Source organism: Gorilla gorilla, chromosome 23 (genome assembly GCF_029281585.2).
Source record: "Gorilla gorilla gorilla isolate KB3781 chromosome 23, NHGRI_mGorGor1-v2.1_pri, whole genome shotgun sequence".
NCBI lineage: Eukaryota > Metazoa > Chordata > Mammalia > Primates > Hominidae > Gorilla > Gorilla gorilla.
Genome location: NC_086018.1, coordinates 21,942,879 through 21,964,430, shown reverse-complemented (window position 1 = coordinate 21,964,430; position 21,552 = coordinate 21,942,879). Strand labels below are relative to the sequence as shown.

General features: G+C 57.9%; 1 protein-coding gene across 4 annotated transcripts in view; it reads right to left on the bottom strand.

Annotated features, from left to right (window-relative positions):
• Positions 1 to 12,096: 12,096 nt before the first annotated feature.
• Positions 12,097 to 21,552, bottom strand: part of SPECC1L (sperm antigen with calponin homology and coiled-coil domains 1 like) — a 145,313-nt gene continuing 135,857 nt past the window's right edge. For all 4 annotated transcript variants that reach the window (XM_055375170.1, XM_055375172.2, XM_055375171.2 and 1 more), the window contains exons 14-16: positions 17,649 to 17,765; positions 16,644 to 16,703; positions 12,097 to 14,817 (exon numbers count right to left, since the gene is read on the bottom strand). In XM_055375170.1, the coding sequence (XP_055231145.1) occupies positions 14,728 to 14,817; positions 16,644 to 16,703; positions 17,649 to 17,765 (267 nt within the window). In that variant the 3' untranslated portion in view covers positions 12,097 to 14,727. The remainder of the gene's footprint in view (positions 14,818 to 16,643; positions 16,704 to 17,648; positions 17,766 to 21,552) is intronic.

The following is a 21,552-nucleotide window of genomic DNA, read 5'->3' as shown; positions in this document are numbered from 1 at the left end:
AGACAGGGGACACATGCTGCGGAATGTGCATAATGCCTCTTGAAAGAACCACCTTATAGGATTCCACGCGGTCAGACTCAAAACTGCTGCTGCTTCCTGCCTTCCTCCTCACCTCCCCCAACCTGGCCACTTTAATTAAAACTCCATTTAATCAAAACCCACACATCTTCTGGTTCCTCGTATGTCACACTAGCAAGGCCCTCTGTACACATGCCCAGATGGTGGCTATACCCCCCAGAGCCTGCTGCATGGAGGTGCCCACCGGCTTCTAGGCAGTGCCCTGCACATCTGCTCCTGAGTGCGGCTAAGAGCAACATACAGGACACAGTGCACGGACTCGGACCCGCTCCAGCCATGCCTGGCCTGTTCCTGGGCTCCAGAGTCCCAGCCTTAGAACCCTCCTGCTGCTTTCCCATAACAAATGTTTACCAAGTACCTCCACCAGGCCTGGCAGCACCCCAACTGCTGGGCCACAGGGAGGTGTGCCCCCGTTGCTGTGCCTGGCCCCATCTGAGCCCTGAGCATATGGCAGGGGACCTCAAAGGAGGAAAGGACCCAGGACATTCCTGGGAGGCGGCTGCTGCCCTGCAGTTTCAGGCAGTGCAGGCCACTCCCTGTCTCCACAACATTGGCTCAGCTAAGAGGAGTCGCAAATCAATTTCAAAGCGCAAGAGGTATATGAAGGCTAAGAAAGGTAAGCAACAGAATAAAAAATATGGAGATGAATTCATTCCAGTAGAAAGGAAGGTAATACAGTAATCTAATAATGATTTCAGAGACCTTTAGAATCTCCAAAGAGGCAAAGAAAGGAATGGCATCTGTAGACAAGAATGAGAACTTCTGAACCGACCGGCGGAAATGAAACAACGACAGGTGGATATGAACAAGAAATAATACAAAATCCAGGGACTGAAATAAGGGATATGGTGGGCTTCAGGCACACATACAGTGGAAGAGACGACTGGGGATCTGAAGCTAGTACTGAGGAATTCTCACAGAAACGCCATGAAGAGACCTAGTCTAGGAGGAAACGGTTGAGAGGCATGGGGTGGACTGAGAAGCATCAACAAGTGGCTTGCGGGAGCTCGGCAGGGCACGGCAGGTCATGGGCCCCACTATGACTGGCTTTTGGGATGGCCCAGGGGGGCCTGGGCATGAACCTCCCAGAACCTAGGGCCCCAGGATCTCCAAACCCCTTCCAAACTCATCAGCGCAGGTGCCTTCCTCACTGCCCAGCGGTAAGCAGCCACCCAGCAAGGGCTCCACTTCCCTCCTGACCTCCAGGGCTGCCCGGTGGCCCTTACTTCAGGTGCTGGGTGCAGGCTGGGCCCGGGACCCAGAGATATACCTGGCATCCCTCCCCCACAGCCCGGGTGCAGCTGCAGCTCTCTGCTCCTGGTGGCAGGATGTGGGCAAGATGGGCCAAGACCCAGCTCCCTGCAGCTGGAGGCTAAGGCCCTGAGCCTGCCTCACAGAGCAGCCCCCACATCGCAGCCCCGGGGCCAGTGCTGGGGGCCCCAGCTCCTGCTCCCCACACCCCCATGTGTCCAGGCTAGGGGCCAGGAAGGCCACAGCCCCCCCTCCTCCCCGCCTGGGGGCCACTCACCCCCTCACACGAGGCTTCACCTGACAGCCCTCCTCCGAGGGGCCACACCCCGCACAAAGGTGCTGGGGGCCCACGCTGTGCTGAAAGCAGCTTGGCTGGGGGCGGCTCCTGCTCCATGTCACAGTCCCTGAGGCCCAGGCAGAGCTTCCCCTCTGCACGCGGCTGCTCACATGTACACAGGCTGTGGTGAGCCACGTCACGTCACGTGAAGGATTGGCACCTGCACCTCCCTCAGATGGCGGGCAACAGGTACTATGCTGCTGAAGGGGGGACAAGGGAGTGTTTCTAGATGGCCCCGCGGACACAGAGCCCAGGAGTCCTGGGTGGGACCCTGTGGGAGGCTTGAAGGGGCAGTGCTGGGTGCAGGGCCTCACAATGCCCCAGGGTGGCTGCACTGAGGATGGGAGGGGTGAGGACCGGCTGTTGGGTCCCTGGGCAGGTGCGACGAGGCAGCCCCGGAGGCTGACAGGAGGGCAGGGTGACCAAGCAGAGCCTGGCCACTGCTTCTTCCCCACTGAGCAGCCTCCCCCAGGCTGGCTCAGGGTTTGCAGAGGCCACTGAGGGGCCAGAGGTGAGTCCCCCTGTGACACAGGGGCAGACCAGCCCGGGGCCTCTGGGGAGAAGTCTCCTGCCCAGACGCCAGAGGAGACACCAAGTGGCACCATCGGCCTCCCTCTGCTTGGCCAGCTCCGGCAGCCTCTCCACCAGGTGACGGCCGATGCCAGAGACCAGGGCTGCAGCGGCACATCCGAGGGGTGGGCACAGAAGAGCAGCAGCAGCCCCTGTCCAGTGACTCCTGGAACAAGCTTCCCCTGTGGGGGGTTGGCGGGGGGTGGTGAGAGAATCCCCATGGCAACTCACAGAAACATCATCTGGGTGAGACTTGGAGGAGAAGGTGAAGGGAGAGAGGTATCGAGAGATTCTAGCAGAGAAAATGCCGTGGAGGCCCGAAGCCAGGGTCCTGCCTTCCCTGGGCTCCCATCATCCCCTGTGCTGGGACGAGGGGCAGCTGCTCTGCTGCTCCTCCCTCCACCTGATCCTCCCCAGTCCCTGGCCAGATCCATGGAGTCCAGGCTGCAGGGGCCCAGGCCTCCTCCGCCATGAAACTGCCTCTTCCCACCACCCAGAGCCCCAGGTTCTGCACAGGAGGTGGGCAGTTGTGTGGGGGCTCCTCTCTGCACCCCAGCTCCATTCCCTTCCCCATCTGGGCTCCTCTGCTCCTTGCAACCTCTGGACCACCCACCTCCTAGGACCAAGCCCCTCCTGTCAGTGGCCCAGACCCTTCTCTTGGGAGCTAGAACCCTCCCATTCACCAGCTCAGCTCCTGCCTGTGCAGTCTCCTCTCCACAGCACCCCCACCACACACGCCCTAAATCCCCTCAGCCTGTGCTTCCCGCCTTCATCCATCCATCCATCTTCTGTCTGTCCTTCCTCTGCTCTCCTGCATGCTCAGGGCTCTGTTTGCGCTGCAATAGACAAGACAGACCCCGCAAACACGGTTGGGAAGGCAGTTCTAGCTCATTTGGGGTTAGGTGGCTCGGGTATTAGGTCGGTGAGAGGGTACTAAGACCTTCTTTGGGGTGTCAGGACACAGCTGAGAGCCACCAGGGGCTGTGGTCCCACACAGCAGGCACTGCCCAGGCCTCACCTGGACTTTGCAGGACGTGATGCTCTCAAGTCACATGCTGGCTCCCAGGCCAACTACCATTCACATGTCCCTCTGCCAACAGCAATCCCTGTGGTGTCCCCTGACCCTCAAGCCTAACACCCTCCCTCCCGGGTTCCCCGCTCCAGCACACACCCCTCACCGGCCCTCTGGTCTGCCCTAAACCTTCCCCTACTTGCCCCCAAGCCAAGGCCTTTCCACATTAGGCATTGCTAAGATCATCATCCTTGTTCTACAGATGAGATATCAGATTCCCGGGGACAGCGACCTGCTCAGCGAGTGGGTCGAGGAGGCAAGACCAGAACCCAGACGAGAGCACTGAAATCTCCAGCACATCGCGTTGCCCATGAGGCAGTCATTGCCATTGATTGCCCTCCTCCATTGCGACGCAGGGCACATTTGGGGATCTGTACTTCACAGACTGATATGGGAAGAAGCCCAGCACAGCTCTCAGACCAGCCAGGTCAGCCTGGCGTAAGGCCCGCCTCTGGCCAGAGGTGACTGGGCTGCCCCTGGCTTCCTGAGGCAAGGAGCAGGAAAGCTCACAGCTCAGCCAGCTCAGCACTGGGGGAACAGGGGACACGGATGGAGGGGTAGTGGCTGGGATTTGCCTGAGAAACTCTAGGACTAGGGAGAGCCTGGGAGACCCCAAAAAGCAAGCGCAGAACAAGGAGGGACTGACACCGTGGCCGTGGACCAGCCTGTGAGGCGCCCCTGCCATGGATCTGCCGGGATGTTGGGGGGGGTAGTGCTGCCCACAGGGCCCGGCCTTCCCAGCCCCACCCAAGGCCTCCAGGAACGGCCAAAGCAGGGCCAGTGAGGAAGCCCCGACCCCGCAACAGCTTCCCAGGCCCGCGGTGCTCCACAGAACCCTCCACCATGGTCCCCAGGGCTGGGGCACCCTGGGGCAGCCCTGGCGCGTCATGGAGTATCGGCAGGGTGCCCCGCCGGGGAACCCAGGGGGAGCCGGCAGCAGAGGCAGGGTGGAGGCGGCCTGAGCACCTGGCAATAGGGGAGAGGGCCCTGTGTGTGGCAGAGCCCAAGAGAGGAGGTGCTTCAGGATGGCGACGGAGGGCTGGCTTGACCTGCGGCTCACCCTCCAACAAGGGCCACAAACACCTGCGCGTCTTTGCAGGGCCCCGACTCCCCCAGCCTAGGACCCAGCCCTGGGTCTCCCTCTTCCTCCCATGGTACAGTCGGGGCAACTAAAGTCTGAGTGCGGGACACAGGGATCTCAGCTCTGCCGGCCCGCGGCCTCCTCCTCAAGCCCTTGGGCCGCCTTGCGCCAAATCCCTCGAGAGCCGCCACCATTCCCGCCATTCCTACCTCCGCTCCGGGCAGCCAGACAGACGGCCGGGGCCAGTCCGAGGTGCGCACCCACCCCCACCCGTCCCCCGTCGTCTCCTGGGTCCCCCAAACCCAGTTCCCGCCACCACTGTCCACGGAAGGCGCCAGCGCTCGGCCCAGCGTTCCTGATTCCCCCTTTCTCGGCGCGTCCCGGGCGCTCGGGTATCTCTGCCCGCGCCTCATCTTCCCGGGGAACCGGTCTCCGCCCGGCTCCTCCACCTGGGGAATCTCCCTCACCCCGGGGCCCGGCCCACCACCCCTCAGGAAGCGCCTCTGAGCCCCCAGCCCATCCCTGCTGGAGGAGCTCACGAAGGTTCATGCGAGCGCGCGGGGCCGGTCTGCGGCGCATGGACGGACGGACGGACTGACGGACGGACGCTCCCCGCCCGCTACCTGCGGCTCCGCACCCCGCGCCGCGCCGGCCGCCGCACTTTGCCTTCCCTCCCCGCCTACCCCTGCGCGCCTTCCGGTGCAGTTTGGGACAGCTCGGAGGGTCCCGCACGCGGCGCCGCAACTGCGCCTGGGACGTGACTGTGCCTGGGCCCTTCACAGGCCGTGCCGGCAGCCGCCGCGGGGCAGGACTCGTACCCCGCGCCGGGGAACTGGTCTCGGGGCGGCGGGAAAGGAACCCTGAGGGGAGCAGAACCCCAGCCTCCCAGTCCTCCCGGCCCCGCACCCCCGACGGCCCCACGCCGCCCGGCCACCAGCCCCGGACCCCCGGCACCCCGCACCCCGGACCCGGCACCCAGGACCCCGCACGCCAGACCTAGCACCCCGGCTGACCTGCGGCTCACACGCCAGCTCCCGCTGTCTCGGCGGCCGCTCGGTCTCCGGCTCCGGCCGCGCCGCTCACGGGCGCCCCCTGCAGGCAGCTTTGAGACCCGCGCTGCCCCCGCCCCGCCCCGCTGCGCGGAGAAACCGAGGCCGGTGGGGGACCCGAGGCATCGGCCCGCGAGGCCCGCAGGCGATCCTGGAAGGACGATCCCGCAGGTGTCCCTGTCAGGACGAGGCCGCGACGGGCCTGGACCGCGCCACATCCCCCGCCTGCGGCCCCCCAGCGCGCTCCTCCCGGGCTCGCATCCGTCCCGCCGCTTCCTCAGCGCCACACTCACCTCCCTTCCAGGAGTCCTCGGTCCTGGGAGTCCCCTTCCCCGCCCCTTGGAGCGCTCCGGGCCCCACCCCCACACTCCCTCTTTTCTTTTTTTGAGACGGACTCTTGGTCTTTCGCTCAGGCTGGAGTGCAGTGGCGCGATCTCGGCTCACTGCAACCTCCACCTCCCGGGTTCAAGCGATTCTCCTGCCTCAGCCTCCCGAGTAGTTGGGATTACAGGCGCCCGCCACCACGCCCGGCTAACTTTTGTATTTTTTAGTAGAGACGGTGTTTCACCATGTTGGTCAGGCTGGTCTCGAACTCCTGACCTCGTGATCCGCCCGCCTCGGCCTCCCAAAGTGCTGGGATTACAGGCGTGAACCACTGGGCCCAGCCTCCCTCTTTTTTAAGAAGCCCCCATTGCCGGCCGGGCGCGGTGGCTCACGCCTGTAATCCCAGCACTTTGGGAGGCGGAGGTGGGCGGACCACGAGGTCAGGAGATTGAGACCATCCTGGCTAACAAGGTAAAACCCTGTCTCTACTAAAAAAGTACAAAATTTAGCCGGGCGTGGTGGCATGCGCCTGTAGTCCCAGCTACTCGGGAGGCTGAGGCAGGAGAATCGCTTGAACCCGGGAGGTGGAGGTTGCAGTGAGCTGAGATCACGCCACTGCACTGCAGCCTGGGGGACAGAGCTAGACTCTGTCTCAAACAAATAAATAAAAAAGAAGTCCTCACTGCTGCCTCTGCCACTATGGTCCTGTGGAACTCTGCTGTTCCTTATCAGAGTTGGGCTGGATCCGTGCCCCTGTGTCACCCGTTCCCCAGTGTCCAGCTGTGCCCAATGCCCGCTCCTCAGATCTTTCCATGGCTCCCCAGGTCCTGAGGGATAAAGGCCAGCCTCCTGAACACGGTGTTCAAGGCCCTGCCTGACCCTTAGCTCCCCCACCTTTAGCCCTGCCCTTCCTTAGCCTGGCCCAGGTAGCTGGTCTTGGCAACAGCTGGTATCTCAGTTCAAAGATGTGTCCCCAATTTCCAATGCCCCCTCTGCCTCTCCCCATCCCAGACTCTGGGCCAGAGACCCTCTTGTTCTTCCAGCTCCTGGTGCCCAGTGTGGCCTTGATCCTCCCCTATTTCCCTGAACAAGGAGGCAGGGAGTCCTGTCTGCACCACAGACTAACTGGGAATTTTAGAGCCTGAGGCTGGGAATTCCCCCCCATCCCCCCACCGCACTCGCCTATTTTCTGGAGACTTCCAATTGGGAACAACTTCATGTCCAGCCCTCCAAGCTGTCCAAGGGGACCCGCCTTCTACCCTTGCATCTGGAGGGATGTGGACTAATCCCAACTGCTCACGACAGGACAGGCTATGTCAGACAGCTGGGGCATTGGTGGCCAAAGGCTTTTGGGAATCCTTGCATTCTAGAACCTCTGGGGACCAGTGGGGTCCTGGCTAGAGGCCCAGGGTGGAGGGGCTTGCCCAGGGCCAGGCTGGACCCTAAGGCTGAAGGCAGAATGGCGGCATGACCTCTATCACAGCAGCCACCACTCACTGCAGGGAGGAGAGGGTGGGTGGGAAATGGGCACACAGGCACCTGGCCAGTGTGTTGGGAGAAGCATGGGGCCCATGGCAGTGACCATTGCTTACCCAGATGCAGCCTTGAGCATCTGGCAGCCTCCCTGGCTTATTCCTGGGATCGAAGCCTGGGCCCCCGTTCCCATTCAACTAGCCCGGCTCTCCTGGTCCTTGTGTTCCCTAATGTCCAAGGCGGAGGAGGAAACCCTGGGATGTGTGGGGACCTAGACAGCTTGAGTTAAACGCCGAAGGGCGAGACCCACATGAGACTCTTGGGGCGCTGTCCCCAGGTCTTTCCAAGGAGACCTGGCCCTGGTGCCCCCCTCTCTGTCATCCTGGCCTTTGCTGACCCTCTATTCAAAGGAGCTCGCCTTCTCCCATGGCCCTGGCTTTCCTCAGTGGAGGAGCTCCCCCTCCAGGTGGGGACACCGCCCTGGGACCAGCGGCAGGGGCTTCCCTGCAGACCTTCCAGGACCCATATCCTCACCTGTAAAATGAGTGTCTTTTGTCTGCCCTGCCCCCTCCTGGAGGTTAAGTCAAACCACAAGGTAGGGGTGAGGGATGCTGACGGCCATGGGGCCCTCCCTTGGCCCCATCCTTGGCTCCCCATCCTTGCTTCTGGGGCTCTCCACGAGGTAAAACCTCTCCTCTAGTGGGGACAAACCCCTCCCGCCCACACCTGCTGGACCCAGATTCATTCAAGCCCTTACTCAGCAAACATGCACGGAGCGTCCTGAGTCTTCCTGAGGGGCTCAGGGGGCTCACGAGGCAGAAACCAGCCCTCAGCCGATTCTGAGGGTCTGTCTTGTCCCCCAGTGTGGACCCCAATGACTCCTCTGCCATTCCCATCCTGGGGCCCGCAACCTTCCTGCGTGGACCTTCCCATGCATGGTCTAGCCATGTGCACCCCAGTCCCACAGCAGGAGGGTTGCAGCCGCAACGTCCTCACGCAGGGAGTGATGGCTTTGTTCCAAAGCTGGTCCTCAGGGCCACAGTGCCAAAGCCCTTAACATTCACCTCTAGGGCTCAAGGGGCAGTTCCTCCATTCCTCAGCAGTGGCGCCGGTGGAACTGTGTCCTGAGGCCAGGGGGTGGTCAGGCAGGGCCTGGAGTGGCTCCAGCCCCAGAGCCAGCTCCACAGTCCCCACAGCCACCCATGAGGAGCCAGTGCCAAGGAGGCTGTGATGGGCCGGCTCAGGCCAGGCCCCCACCCTTCCCCTACTGGGCTCCTCCCTGGCCCTTCAGAGGCAGAGAGCCCCGCGGTCCTTTGTCATCTGTCAGGTGCTTTGGCCCAGGTCTCCAGCGCTGCCATTGCCCAGAGACGGCACAGGCCAAGCTGTCCAGTTCAGGGATGGGGAACGGCACCTGGCAGGGCTGTCCCCAAACTGCCTGCCCCACAGGCCAGCTTGTCTTCTCCAGGGAAGGGCCTGTGTTCTCGGCACCACGTGCCTTAAGGCCACCTCCTCAGTCTTGGCCTTGCTGCCCCCTTGCCAGCCCCGTACCCACCTCAGCTGAGTGCTGTCCTCAGATACCAAGGCTGTGGGGCTGGGGGAGGTCCCTGTGCAGGTGCCTGGGCTGCCCGCCCCCCCTCCCCCACCCCCACCCCCAGGCCCAAGGGAGCAACAAGGCTGAGGGGCAGAAGCTCTCCGATTGCAACCACTGCCCTTTGGTGGGCACGGGGAGGCCCCTGGCAGGCCCCGGCTTCTGGCTCCAGGCCTTGGTTTCCCTGCCCAGCCCCAGGCAGGCTTTGAAAAGGCTGTGGGCGCCCACCCTTCCTTCCATCCAGGCTCCAGATCCTCAGGCCGGGCGGCGGGGCCAGCTGGGCCTCCCCAGCTCCAGGATTCCGGCCCTTTGTTCCTGCCCAGGATGCACCTGGTGGCCTCTGGCCCTCATTGTTTGCTCTGAGGCCAGCTGAGCTGCATCAGGAGCAAGACACGCCAGCCCCAGGACAAGCAGCCGGTGAGCAGGGGAAGGGTCCCTGGAAACCAACTGGGTCACCCCGGGTGCTCCCCAACTTCTCCAATGGGGCAGGGACCTCACAAGGCTCCAGTTTATCCTAACAGAGGTCCTGCAAAGGCAGAAGAAGCATACGGAGGAAGTGATCTCCGAGTCACTGGTCATCATCCTCCAACTCACCCCACCCTACTCAAGATGTTCACCCCATATCTGCTTCTGGGTGTCAGGACAAACAGCAACCCGCTAGCAACCCGGCCTTGGGGATGATCGGCGTAGATGGGAAAGCAGGCCCTGAGGGGAGTGGAGCCCTGGTTCCAGGGTGGGCAGTGACAGTCCTCTGCAGCCCTCATGCCGGGGCTCGCCACTCATCACCCCGATGGCTCTAAGCCACCTGCCCGCTCTCCCTGTGGCCCCAGCCCCATGACCTGCCAGGCCTGTACCCCATGTCAGAGAGCGTGCCTGATATGAGGGCCCAGAAGGGGGCCCTGCTTTGCAGAGGTGGAAACAAGCCCAGCACATCCCAAGTGTCGGTGGCTGACCTGGGGAGGACCTGTGTGTCCCGACTCCTCCTCAGTGCTCTTCTTGGCAGAAGTCTTGGGTGCAACCCAGCCCTGCGATGGCCTGTCCTTCCCCTCAGGGCACACCTGCTTCCTGCCTGGTGGGTGCCTGCCTTGGCCCTTCTTTTCTGCTTGGCTCTTAAGACTGCAGACCCCCTGCCACCCCTTCCTCACAAACACGGGAGGGTGCAGACAAAAGACCAGACCTTTCAGCACCTGCTCTGGGCCTGGTGCAGTCAACTGGCAGGCTGTGCCCGGTCTCTCCACACCCCTCCCCCTGCCTCACAGCAGGCTCCCCAACGCACTCCCAGCCTGAGGGGGCTGGTCAGGTGGAGTCCTCTCCTGTCAGGCAGGGGAGATGGAGTCCTCTCCTGTGCCCGGCCCAGCTCCTGTAGATGCCCAGTAAGGTCCAGGCCTGTTGGGGTCAAAGCTCCTGCCAGAATCCAGATCCCCGAATCTCAGCAACCCAGGAGTCTGTCCTCAACTCACCTGATGTACGGGGAAGTGGCTGCGAGCATGTTGAGACTGGTTCTGTCTGCCCCGGTCCCTCACCTAAGGGACAACCTAAAATAGAACCCAGGCTACCCCGAGGTTGCAGGAAGTGCCGGCCCCGTGGGGCTGGGGCCATAGAGCTGGCCAGGCAGGGCTGCTGGGGCAGGGCGTGGCGTCTGGGCACAGGACCGCAGGCCCTTGAGGGTGCTGGAGGGGTGTAAGGGATCCTTCTGGAATCTCTCCACTCTCCCTGGAATCTCACAGCTTCCCCCTTCCACCTATTAAGCTGTCCCTCAGAGATCCTGGAACTTTGAATCAAGGTATAAACTATGCCCTCCCCATAGGTGCTGCCCTGGGAAGCAGCAGAGCCAGCTCCAAATTGAGGGGCACGGCACTGTGGACGGGCCCCGCAGGCCCGTAACTTGGGACAGAAGGATCCCCTCAGGGCCACCCTAGTCAGCATCCAAGGCAGCTGCACTGCAGGCGGGACGGATGGAGGATCTGGGAGTGACCGCCGCACCTGGGAGTGGTGGCTAAGGGGTCTGTGCTGCCCAGGACAAGGCCCAGGTGCGCTGGCAGGGACGGCGGTCCCCTGCTGACGCGTGGAGGCCGCTGCACACAGGGCCCGCCCTGCAGGCTCCATGGATGCTTGCTGACCACTAGGGCAGAACCCCCACCACACGGCAGAGGACACAACGAAGGGGCTGCTGAGCAGGGAGGAGCTGAGTCCAAGCCCAGTCCTGCCCCAGTCCTTTCACGCCCAGCTCCCAGCTCTACAGCTGTTGCCCATTGCCCACCCCAGGGTGCCTGCAGCTGTTGGCACCCAGGGGTGCAACTCCCGAGCACTTGCAGGTCACAGTGCAACTCCTGGCTTACTCAGGGCCAAGGCAGTTGCTGGGCTCCCAACCCTGAAGAGTCTCCACCTGGGAAGGGCATTCACTACATGCCCTCGTGTGCAGGAAGCACCACCACCATGGGCCTTTTGCATGTGACGTGGACAAGGTGATAAGAGTGTTCTCCAGGCCAGCTCAGTGCATTCACAATCACTGTAGTGACTCACACCTGTAATCCCAAGGCTCTGGGAGGCCAAGGCGAGAGGATTGCTTCAGCCCAGAAGTGCAAGACCAGCTTGGGCAACATGGCGAAAAGCCCATCTCTACCAAAAAAAAAAGAAAAAATAAATAAATAAACTGCTGGAGATGGTGGCACACACCTGTGGTCCCAGCTACTCAGGAGGCTGAGGTGGGAGGATTGCTGGTGCCCTGGAGGTTAAGGCTGTGGTGAGCCGTGATCGACCCCGTCTCGAAAAAACCAACAAAAAACAATGCACAGGCAAAAAGGTTTATCTGGTTGCCTCTGGGTAGGATACCTTTTTTCTTTTTCTCTATTTTATACATCCTGACAATTATTTCCAAGATGATACATGCCTCAAAACAAATAAAACCCCTCGAGACACACTCCCCAGTCCCCGGGGAAGGCATGTGTCTGGGCTGTGTAGGGACTTCCGCTCTCCTGGGGGCAGCTCTGCCACGGTCTCTGGGGTCTTGGCATCTGTCACAGAACCCTAGTGGTTACAGGGCTCACTGTCCCACAGCACCAGCACACGGTGATGTGCTGTGGCCCAGGGGAGGCCACCCTGGACTCCTGGTCAGGATCTTCCCACATGAGGAAGTGCGCCTTGGGGTAGGGCCACAGGCTGGCTCAGAGGTGCCCTTCTCTCCACAGCCAGTCCCAGGAGGGAGCTGGGTTCTGGTTTATGCGACGTCAGAGGGACGGCAGGGAGTGGAGGGCAAGCTAGAAAAGCCCAAGCTTGTTGTTTCAGCCATTTTAATACATTCAAGAATATTTACTAGAACAACATTTAAAAGTATCGTCAGTCCGCAGAAGCCTGGGTTCGAGAGAAATAGAAACGCGACTGGCCCTTTTGCAGTAAAGCTTGTGCTTGAAGGGAGAAGAGGCAAAGTGGCTTCTTGGAGACTTCGTGCCAGATGCCACAGGACTGAGAGCATCTCCAAATGTCACTTTAAACACGTATGAGCATCTATAGTCATTCCTAAAGCCCACAGTGTCCTAAGGATCCTATTAGACGAGGCAAAAGGCAATGCTTCTGGAACCCTCTCCCTTGCAGCTCTGCACGCAAACCTTCCCCAAGGAGGGGCCCGAGGCAAGCCTCTAGATAGGCGGGGCCAAGCCCTCCCCGTGCCCACCCTCTTTCCCTGTTGCCGACCCCAGGCCTGATGCTGGACCCATGAGACTCCCAGAGGGAAAACACAGATACAGCCCATCCATCCATGGCCACCTTCCTCCAGAAGATCCTGGGGACCCCTACCCCCCCATCCCATGAGGCACCAGGGCTGGGCTCGCATGGCCAGCAAGGGATAAAGCTGGGAACTGCAGACCCGGGGAAGTCCCCTCATTCTTAGGGCAAAACAGCCCCTGAAGGACAAAATAAATAAACCAAACCATGACCAGACAGCTGGATCCGGACAGGTGGAGTGGCCTCTGTGAAGGCAAATGAGAGCAAAAGTGGGAACTGAGGACACCTAAGTGGAGAGACACTTAAAAAACAGTAATTCTCACATGAACATCAGTGGCTCATGCCAACAGCAGAGCTGGCCATCAACAGAGGAACAGCAACAAGAACACAACTCAGACGGAGGGGCGGGACTGGGCCAGGAGTCTGCGGGGGTCTCTGGTATGCTTTGTGGCATGACTTTGCTTGCCTGGCCTCTCCTTTCTTAGCTGAAAACAGGCATTTCACCAAAGGGCATCCAGCCAGCGGCAGCAGCCTGAGCTCCCAGGCTGACATCTGGGCAGGGCTGATGGGCAGCTCCTGGCCATCTGGTGACCAGGTGTGCCGCCAGCTGCACCCACATGCACAGCCCCTTTCCTAATAACCACATTCTAGGTTACGTAGACACGTTAAACTCCTATTCTAGAACATCGTGCTTGAATGCAGACCCCTCAGCCCATAATCGGGCTGGCTGGGCCTCCTGGGAGTCCCTCATTGCATCCAGTCTGTGGGGCAGTGACCCCGCTTCCACTGGTGGCTGGTCTTCCTCATGGTGCTATGCAGGTGCCAAACACAGTTATATTCTCAAAGGTACAGGTCTTGTCTGGACATTGTTCAAACCAATAGCTACTGCGTTAGGCACACGGGAGATCCCTATTCCCAAAAATAGCTGTTGAGTTCTAGCCTGAGAGCATCTCCAGTGACCACCTTTAAATAAGGCTTTGGTTCAAACAGCATGGACCCAGCACCTGGGGAGGGTGGGCACGGGGGGCATGGACCCAGTACCTGGGGAGGGCGGGCATGGTGGTAGGAGACAACTCAACCACTGAGCCTTGGAGGTCCTGCCTTGGCCATGGAGGGCAGTGGCTGCCCTCACAAGAAGAGTTAAGGCACTTTCTTAAACTCTGGCCTAGGAGAATTATGTATTAGTGACTCAGTGAGTTTAAATGACACTGCCTGGGCTCCCTAAAGTTGTTTACTTTTCTCCTATTTCCTGCTTTACTCCTTGCTCTCACCATGCTAATGTACAGATCTTGTTTAGATTTCTATGCTTATTGAAACAATGTAACTTTGGTACTAACAGAACAGGAGCGACTTTTTCCAGCATTGCTCGTAACAAAACAAAAATGTTAACTAGAAAAACTCCTTATGATGAAGAAATCTAAAGCCAGAGCTGGGACTCCAAACCCCTTCCAGGCTGGAAGACAGGTCGCTGAGTCCAGGCAAGGGGCCCCTGCAACTGCTTCCCGCCAGAAAGCCCAGCCGCGTGAGTGCAGCGGCAGCACCCCAGCCCTGGCGTGCCCGCACCACGCCCTCTAGATACTCTCCTAGCTCAGGCTGAACACGCCTGGATTGTGTCGGCCTGGACAGCCCCGTCAGGTGTGGGGCAGCTGACCCACGTCTGTGGTGACATGCTCCTCCAAACTAGGACGGTGAAGGGCCCAGGGCGCTGGGAACTGCCAGGCGCTGACTCTCCTTCTGGGTTCTCACCAGCACCGGAACCCACCCCAGCCAATAGTCAGGAAGTGCTGCGGCCGAGCCTTCATCAACCCCAGTGAGTTTCCCACAGAACTGAATCCCTTTTCCCAAATTCAGCTGTGCATGAGCCCTTTTTGTTTGGTGCCCTGGAGCACTAGTGTAGTTCAATATTCTCTTCAGAAGGAAAACTCCAGCAGCCACCGGCCTGCAGGATGTGTGCTGAGCCCACATGACCTGAATGGACGGGTCACGTGGGAGGGGCCCTGGTGGGAGCTGTGGGCCACACGGCTGAGTTCTTCCAATACGGAAGCCCCGAGCTGGAGGCTCACACGCTGTGGGGCAGCCCAGAGTTCCTGGAAGCTTTACAGGGGTGCGTAGCTAATGGCGTCGGTGTCGCTCGGTCGCTGTGGAGGGGTACCCCCGCTATTGGGGCGGCTCCTCCCGGCATGCTCAGGTTTCAAAGTACTTGTAGATCGCCGTCACATACAGCATCACGTTCTGCCAATCGGGTCGTTCAGTCCGTACCATTTCATTAATGTCCTGACAGACAAGGAAGAGGCTTGGTTAGAACTGCAGGTCACCTCCAGGCTGTGCCAATGGGCTCTGCCATAGCAACATGGGCTCTTGGAGTTGGATGGGGCCTTGAAATATTTTCTAGGCCTAATTACACATTTTTAAAGCCTGGCCAAGAACGCTTCCTCCCTGGGCATCAGCATCGTCCCCAGGCCATCCACCCCTGCCCCAGAGCCACAGGCAAGGTGCCTCCCTGCTCACGGCTCTGCAGGATGGGAAGGGTTTCATCCAGTCTGGGCGGAGGAACTTCCTCCCTCCTCCCCGCGCCTGCCTCTCTTCTTAAACCACTCCTTGGGGGACCCTTCTGAGAGCCCTTCTCAGCCCCAGGCACTGGCCTAGGAGAATTTCTCTCTGTCGGGGGCTCCCAGAACCAACACTCTGACGGCCTTCACCATGGGCAACAGTCTGAAATCATCCAAGACTCTGCTCTGTAACTGTGCTCTGCAGAACGCCAGTGACCTGTGACCGGTGAACTGATGTTCTAGGAAAATAAACTTGGGAAACCGTGGACCCACCCCCACCTCACTCCAGTGTCTCACAGCCTTTAACACGAGACAGAAGGCCTCAAAAAGTGACACACTGCTGCTGCTGAAGGCTCGGGGAGTGACCCAAGGGGCCGGCCTGAGAGATCCTTCCCTTCCCGTGGGTGACGAGCACAGGACGTGTGGCTGAGCACGCAGGATCAGGAGGGCGCCCTTGGTGACTTGGTGTAGAAAACGAAAACCTGCCTGTTCAATGCAAGAATCTTGACTATAGAAGCTTTTGAGGGTGGGAAAAAGGCCTGCTTTTTTTATATATTGGAACTTTACACGTGTTGTAAAATATCCAGGAATGGGGGAATATTTTACTTATTTTTCCCTGTACAGGTGAACAGAGGCCACCCTAAAAAATGCACATTTCTAGGGATTTAGATGCACCTGTGGCATGAAGACTCTAATGAGTGAACATGGGCGTAAACACTTCTTCACAGCACCTCCAGTTGCTACAAGTTAGGCTGGGGGCACGGGGATGGGGAGGTGACCCTGGAGGGCCCCAGATCTAGGACTGTTTGGGGCTTGGCCTGGCCTGTGGGCTCTCCGCCCTTTCTGAAAATCCCCTGATGGTCTGTGTGTCCCATGTGAGTCTGCAGCACTCAGTTCACTTAATAAAAGCATCTCTGGGTGTAGAAGCTTTCGCTTTGGATTTGGACGCAATGTTTTCTCCCGGAAAGTTGGGCTCGGCAAGGTAGAAGCGAGAGGCCTAAAGAACCTGAGAACACGCCGGGTTTCCACACTTCTGTCCTGTGAGTGGCGGCTACCCACGCCATCACGAGAAAGTGCAGGAGCCTCCCCGGTCCAGCCTCTAAAGCCGCCTGCCTTGGCTGGGAGCTGCCTTGCCCTCTCCCTCTAGATGAACAAGGCAGATGGACCTGCTGGTGTGGTGTTTTTGACAGCGAGATTTATAAACATATCACATTTTTCTTTTAACCTGAGGGATTCCCTTATGGAAGAGATGACTGCAAAGAGCCGTCCCAGGGAAGGTTGGCTGGGCCCATGGTCTCAGGCCTCCCACCCTTTCAGGGGGCATCCTTAGGGTGTTTCACGTGAGATAAAAGTGCTGGGGGCCAGGACACAAGATCCCACATCTGCACCCACCCTTGACGGGACCCTCCCTTCGCCCCAGAGCACCCCATAGCTGCCTTTTACCAGGCAGCCACACTACCCCATGCCCACGAGGATTCAGCTTAAACAGGACTGAACTCTTCTTAACCAGAAGGAGGGCCCTGCCAGTGACTCAGGGGGACAAGGGCTCACCAGTGTGGATTTGATGCCGACACTTTCAGCTGCCTGGAAAGCCAGCATGAAGTTCCTTCTCTGTAAAAGAAACTGTGTCACTGCAGTGCATGAACAAGGCACAGAGAAAGTCAAGTGGCCTCCACAACTGCCTGGGACAGATGCATCTGAAGGACGACACTCACCTCTACCTGGTGCCACAACAAACCTATGCTGGGAGCCTGAGCTTCTGCATCTGCACCAAGTACCCTGCACTAGGCCCGGCCACCCTCCCCTCCCGACCTGCTACAGTGACCCACCAACACCCGTTCTTTCCTCACTCCTGAAGAATCCTACTTCTGCCGCACCAATGCTGTGGCACCTGAACACGCACCCCCAAAAGCTAGTTAGGAACACTCATCAAATGAGCTACCCCACAGGGATCTTCGAGGGTTGTCTGCAGGGCTGGGGGCTGACATGGGGGAAGCAGGGGACTGGGGTGGGGGCTGCAGGCCTGGATCCTCTCTAGTGGCCCTCTGGGTAGGGCTTCTTCCCTGACCCTGTCCCCAAGGAACTATCTGGATGAAACATTAAACCATGCCCTGGAGTGCACAGGGTTGGTGTTTCTTGCCAGTTCTAAGGCCCACAGTGCAGAATGGGCTATGGAGTGACAGCCCTCCTCAAGGTGGCAGGAGGCTGGCCTGGCCTGGTCAGCACTGCCTGACTACTCCTGCCTTCAGGGAGCTTCTTGGCCCCCTCCTGGTGAAGCTCTTCATCCTAAATGTAGTCACTCAGGAAGGACTGGCTGCTCCCATTAAGAATGATATCACTTGGGGAATTCTGAACCAACCAAATACTCCACACAAGGTGGGACAGGGACTGGTGGGCTCAGCATGAATGACCTGATCCCAGAATAAGACCCAGATGGCACGAGGCAATCGCAAGCCAGCGCTGTGGCATGTGACCTGCTGAGGCAGGTGCTGCCCTTGGTTCTCAGCCCTCCAACCCTGTGAGGTGGGTGCCAGGAGCTGGCCCTCCATGGCCTACCTTATCCTGGCTGTTCAGTTCTTGATATGGAATGTGGGCAGGGAGATATGTATGCAGGAGGGCACAGAAGGCCAGCCCATCATTCCAGCTGCTGCTGAAGTTTGTAATGTCAATATTCTGAAGGAAAGGAAGAAAAACATGTAACCAACACATGCTGGGACCCTCTTAGGAGATGCCAAGGAGGACGCAGGAGGCCTCAGATGCTGCATGGCCTCCAAAACACAAAACCAAAACCAGGGCAGGGCGGCTGTGTCCAAGGGCTACCTGGTATCTATGACTCCCCAACCCGTCCCACCCACCAGCTGTAGATGGCTGCCCCTGCGTGGTCACGCCTGGGCCTGGTATAACACGTGGCGTCTTGCTGACTTACTAGCTGTTGCATACAAAGAGAGGACCCTAGGCTGCTGAAGCTGGCCTCTACCATGACCTGTTGGGGTGACAGTACAGACCAGAGGATGTGGGTGGTAATCAATGACCCCCCCCTTTTTTGTTTTTTGTTTTTTTTTGGTTTGTTTGTTTGAGATGGAGTCTCACTCTGTCACCAGGTTGGAGTGCAGTGGCATGATCTCGGCTCACTACAACCTCTACCTCCCGGGTTCAAGTGATTTCTCCTGCTTCGGCCTCCCGAGTAGCTGGGACTACAGGCATGTGCCACCACACACAGCTATTTTTTTTTGTATTTTCAGTAGAGACAGGGTTTCACTGTAAGCTAGGATGGTCTCAATCTCTTGACCTTGTGATCCACCCGCCTTGGCCTCCCGAAGCGCTGGGATTATAGGTGTGAGCCACCGCACCTGGCCGGTAATCAATGACCTTTAAAGCACCATGTATTAAAATGCAACTCATTCTCCATTGGTTGTTGAAGCATGTAAAAGATCCTCCAAGTTAGGGTGTATCTCAAAGTGCGCCCACACATGAAGATACCTTCTGCCCTTTTCACTGTAATGACACCTGCTCTGATGGATGGTGAGAAGCCAAGGAGAGCAACAACGTGGCCCCCTGAGCATTGGTCCAGGCCACGCACCACATGTACTGGAGATTGCTATAGTGTACCCCACCACAAACTTGTGGTTAAAAAAAAGTAATCTGAAAATACAGGTTTCACTTAAAGATGTCTTTGATGAGGTAATTTAGTGGTCTGATTAAATGCCTCGATCCTCTGTGCATTGGTCTTTTTAGTGTCTGGTGTGGGGAGGTGGGATGAGTACAGGGCTCCTCAGCCCTGCAGGCTGTAGCCTCAACTCTGCCAGGGAGAAAGAAGCATGGGGCACAGGAGTGGGGCAGGGCTGTTCTGTTAAGAAAAGTTATGACTCAGCCTGACCCTCCACATCAGGGACTCTAAGCTAAGACTTGCAGTCCATCAAAAACCTCTGCAATTTGCTGCCAGGCATGCGCCTGTGGTCCCAGCTACTCAGGAGGCTGAGGCGGGAGGATCCCTTGAGCCCTGGAGTTCAGGGCTGCAGCATGGTATGACTGTGCCTGTGAACAGCCATTACACCCCAGCCTGCCAACACAGTGAGACCCCCCCATCTCTGAAAAAACACACAAACCACAAACCAAAACACCTCTGTAACTTGAAGGTGTCATCATCTGACAGCCCCCATCTTGCATTAGGAGCCGATTAAGGCCGCTATGTGCTCTCCATGCCACCTCTTGGGGAACCACCTCAACTTTTTAAAATTTTTTGAGACAGGGTCTCTCTGTCACCCAAGCTGGAGTGGAGTTGACTCACTGTGGCCTTGACGACCTCCTGGGGTTAAGCAATCCTACCTCAGCCTCCTGAGTAGCTGGGACTACAGGCTGGTACATGCTACCATGTCCAGCTAATTTTGTTTGTTTTTTTGTAGAGATGAGGTTTCGCTATGTCGCCCAGGCTGGTCTGAAACTCCTGAGCTCAAGCGATCTCACCTCAGCCTCCAAAGCAGTGAAATTACATGCATGAGCCACTGTACCCAGCCTTGACTTTCTTTTAAGGGGCACCTTATTCCATATTTTAAAGTATCTGTAACTATAAAAGGAATATATAATTCATTTTTTATTATTACTTTTTAAAGAGACAGGATCTCACTTTGTCTCCAGGCTGGAGTGCAGTGGCACAATCATAGCTCACTGCAGCCTTGAACTCCTGGGCTGAAGCAATCCTCCCACCTCAGCCTCCCAAAGTGCTGGGATTACAGGTGTGATCCACCTTACCTGGCCCAGAGTATTTTATCATATAAAATATTCTGCAATTCAGCTGGTATGTAGCCGTTACCCTTATTTGCAACAGTCCTTATGAAGATGAATCTACACATTTCAATTTTCCTAATTCACACTTTATGCAGACACCACAAGCTGAACAAGAACACCTCCCCACCACCCTGTCCCACTTTCATTATTTCACGCCACCTTCAACTGCACCAAGAGCCAGCTTCCTAAAATTTTATTATTTTAGGACTGAGAAAGCCCAAATTTTATTATTCAATGCAAACCGTCCAGCTCCTGGGGAGCACTTTATACTCCTCCCAGGAATGAGTGATTCACAGAATGATGTTAACACTATTATTATCATTATATTATTAACTATATCTGTACAGAATCTTACAAAGTTTACAAAGCACTTTACGAATCCTGACCCCTCTTTATATACTGTTAGGACCTAACACCAAGTCAGGGACCTGGCTCAGAGACAAGGGCAGGTGGGGACCATGGGAACCCAGACTCAGAGCTGCGAGGATGTGTCCAACCAGCAAGGACCCAAGTAAAGCAGGCTGGGCAGGACGCCCCTGCGAGGGAGACCGTCAGTCCAGCCTCACAGCTCTAGGCAGGTGTCCTTACACAGCAGCAGACCACGTGGAGGATCACGAGGCTGACTTCTCATCACCTGCATCATCAGAATGTATTGTCTGGCTTCTGACTGCACGTGCCCAGAAGGTCCCAGTGTCTGTGCAAAGCATGAGCCTTCCAAAGGACGGCAGCCCCAAGAGTTACTTTCACAGGCCATTTCCTCTCATTAACCTGAACATCTGCTGCTTCCAGCTTCTCTGATATGACCCAGAGATATTGTTATAAACTGCTGTGAGGAAAGTGACCAGATTAAGGAACGAGGAAAACGCAAACCTGCCAAGAGTCGCAGGGGAAGGTGGCAGCAAGCCTCTGGTGGCTGGTGTGCTGACAGTCTGACCTGGCTACCTAAATGTGTGCCACCAGGCATCCACTGATGTCAGCCCTCCCCAAATACCTGGGCCAGGTGAGAATCCTCTCTGCCTCAGTCTGTAGTCCTCACACTTTCTGGCCACGAAGATGCAGTCCTGAGGGTAAGACCTGCTACATTCCCAAGAGGCCTGGCCCGCCGTCCATGCGGCTCTCTGCTCTGGCCATGATTTAACAGTTACCACCCCATAAAGGGTTCTGATGACCTAATGAAGAAGGTGCCTTGTGACAAACAGGGCTTGACAGTTACTGCTGACTGAAGACCCCTGAACACACGCACACGCATGCAATCTCATCTCTTTGATCTCATTGGAATCTCAGAAAGCAGCTCTTTAGGGAGGAAACTAGGACCAGGGAGGAGTGCTAGGCAGGCGGCAGAGAAGACAGGACAGGACAGGAACCCTTGCCCTAGGCATCCTGTGAGCAGTACTCACTTTCATTCTCACAGCCACCCGCAGCAGTCTGGAAGGAGGGTGAGGCTCCGAGAGGCCAAGACACTCACCCAGGCCACAGAGCTGGTCTCTGGGATCATTCAAAGTGAGGTGTATCATAGGAGGATGGGCCTGCTTTCCTTTAGTTGTCTAGGTAAGATTTCCTAATGCCCTGTGCACCTTTCCACAGTGAAGTAAGTCTAGGATTAGGGTACAGAGAAGAGGCAGGAATGAAGTATGCAAGACAAATGAAGAATGGGCCAGGACTCACTTGCTCCGTA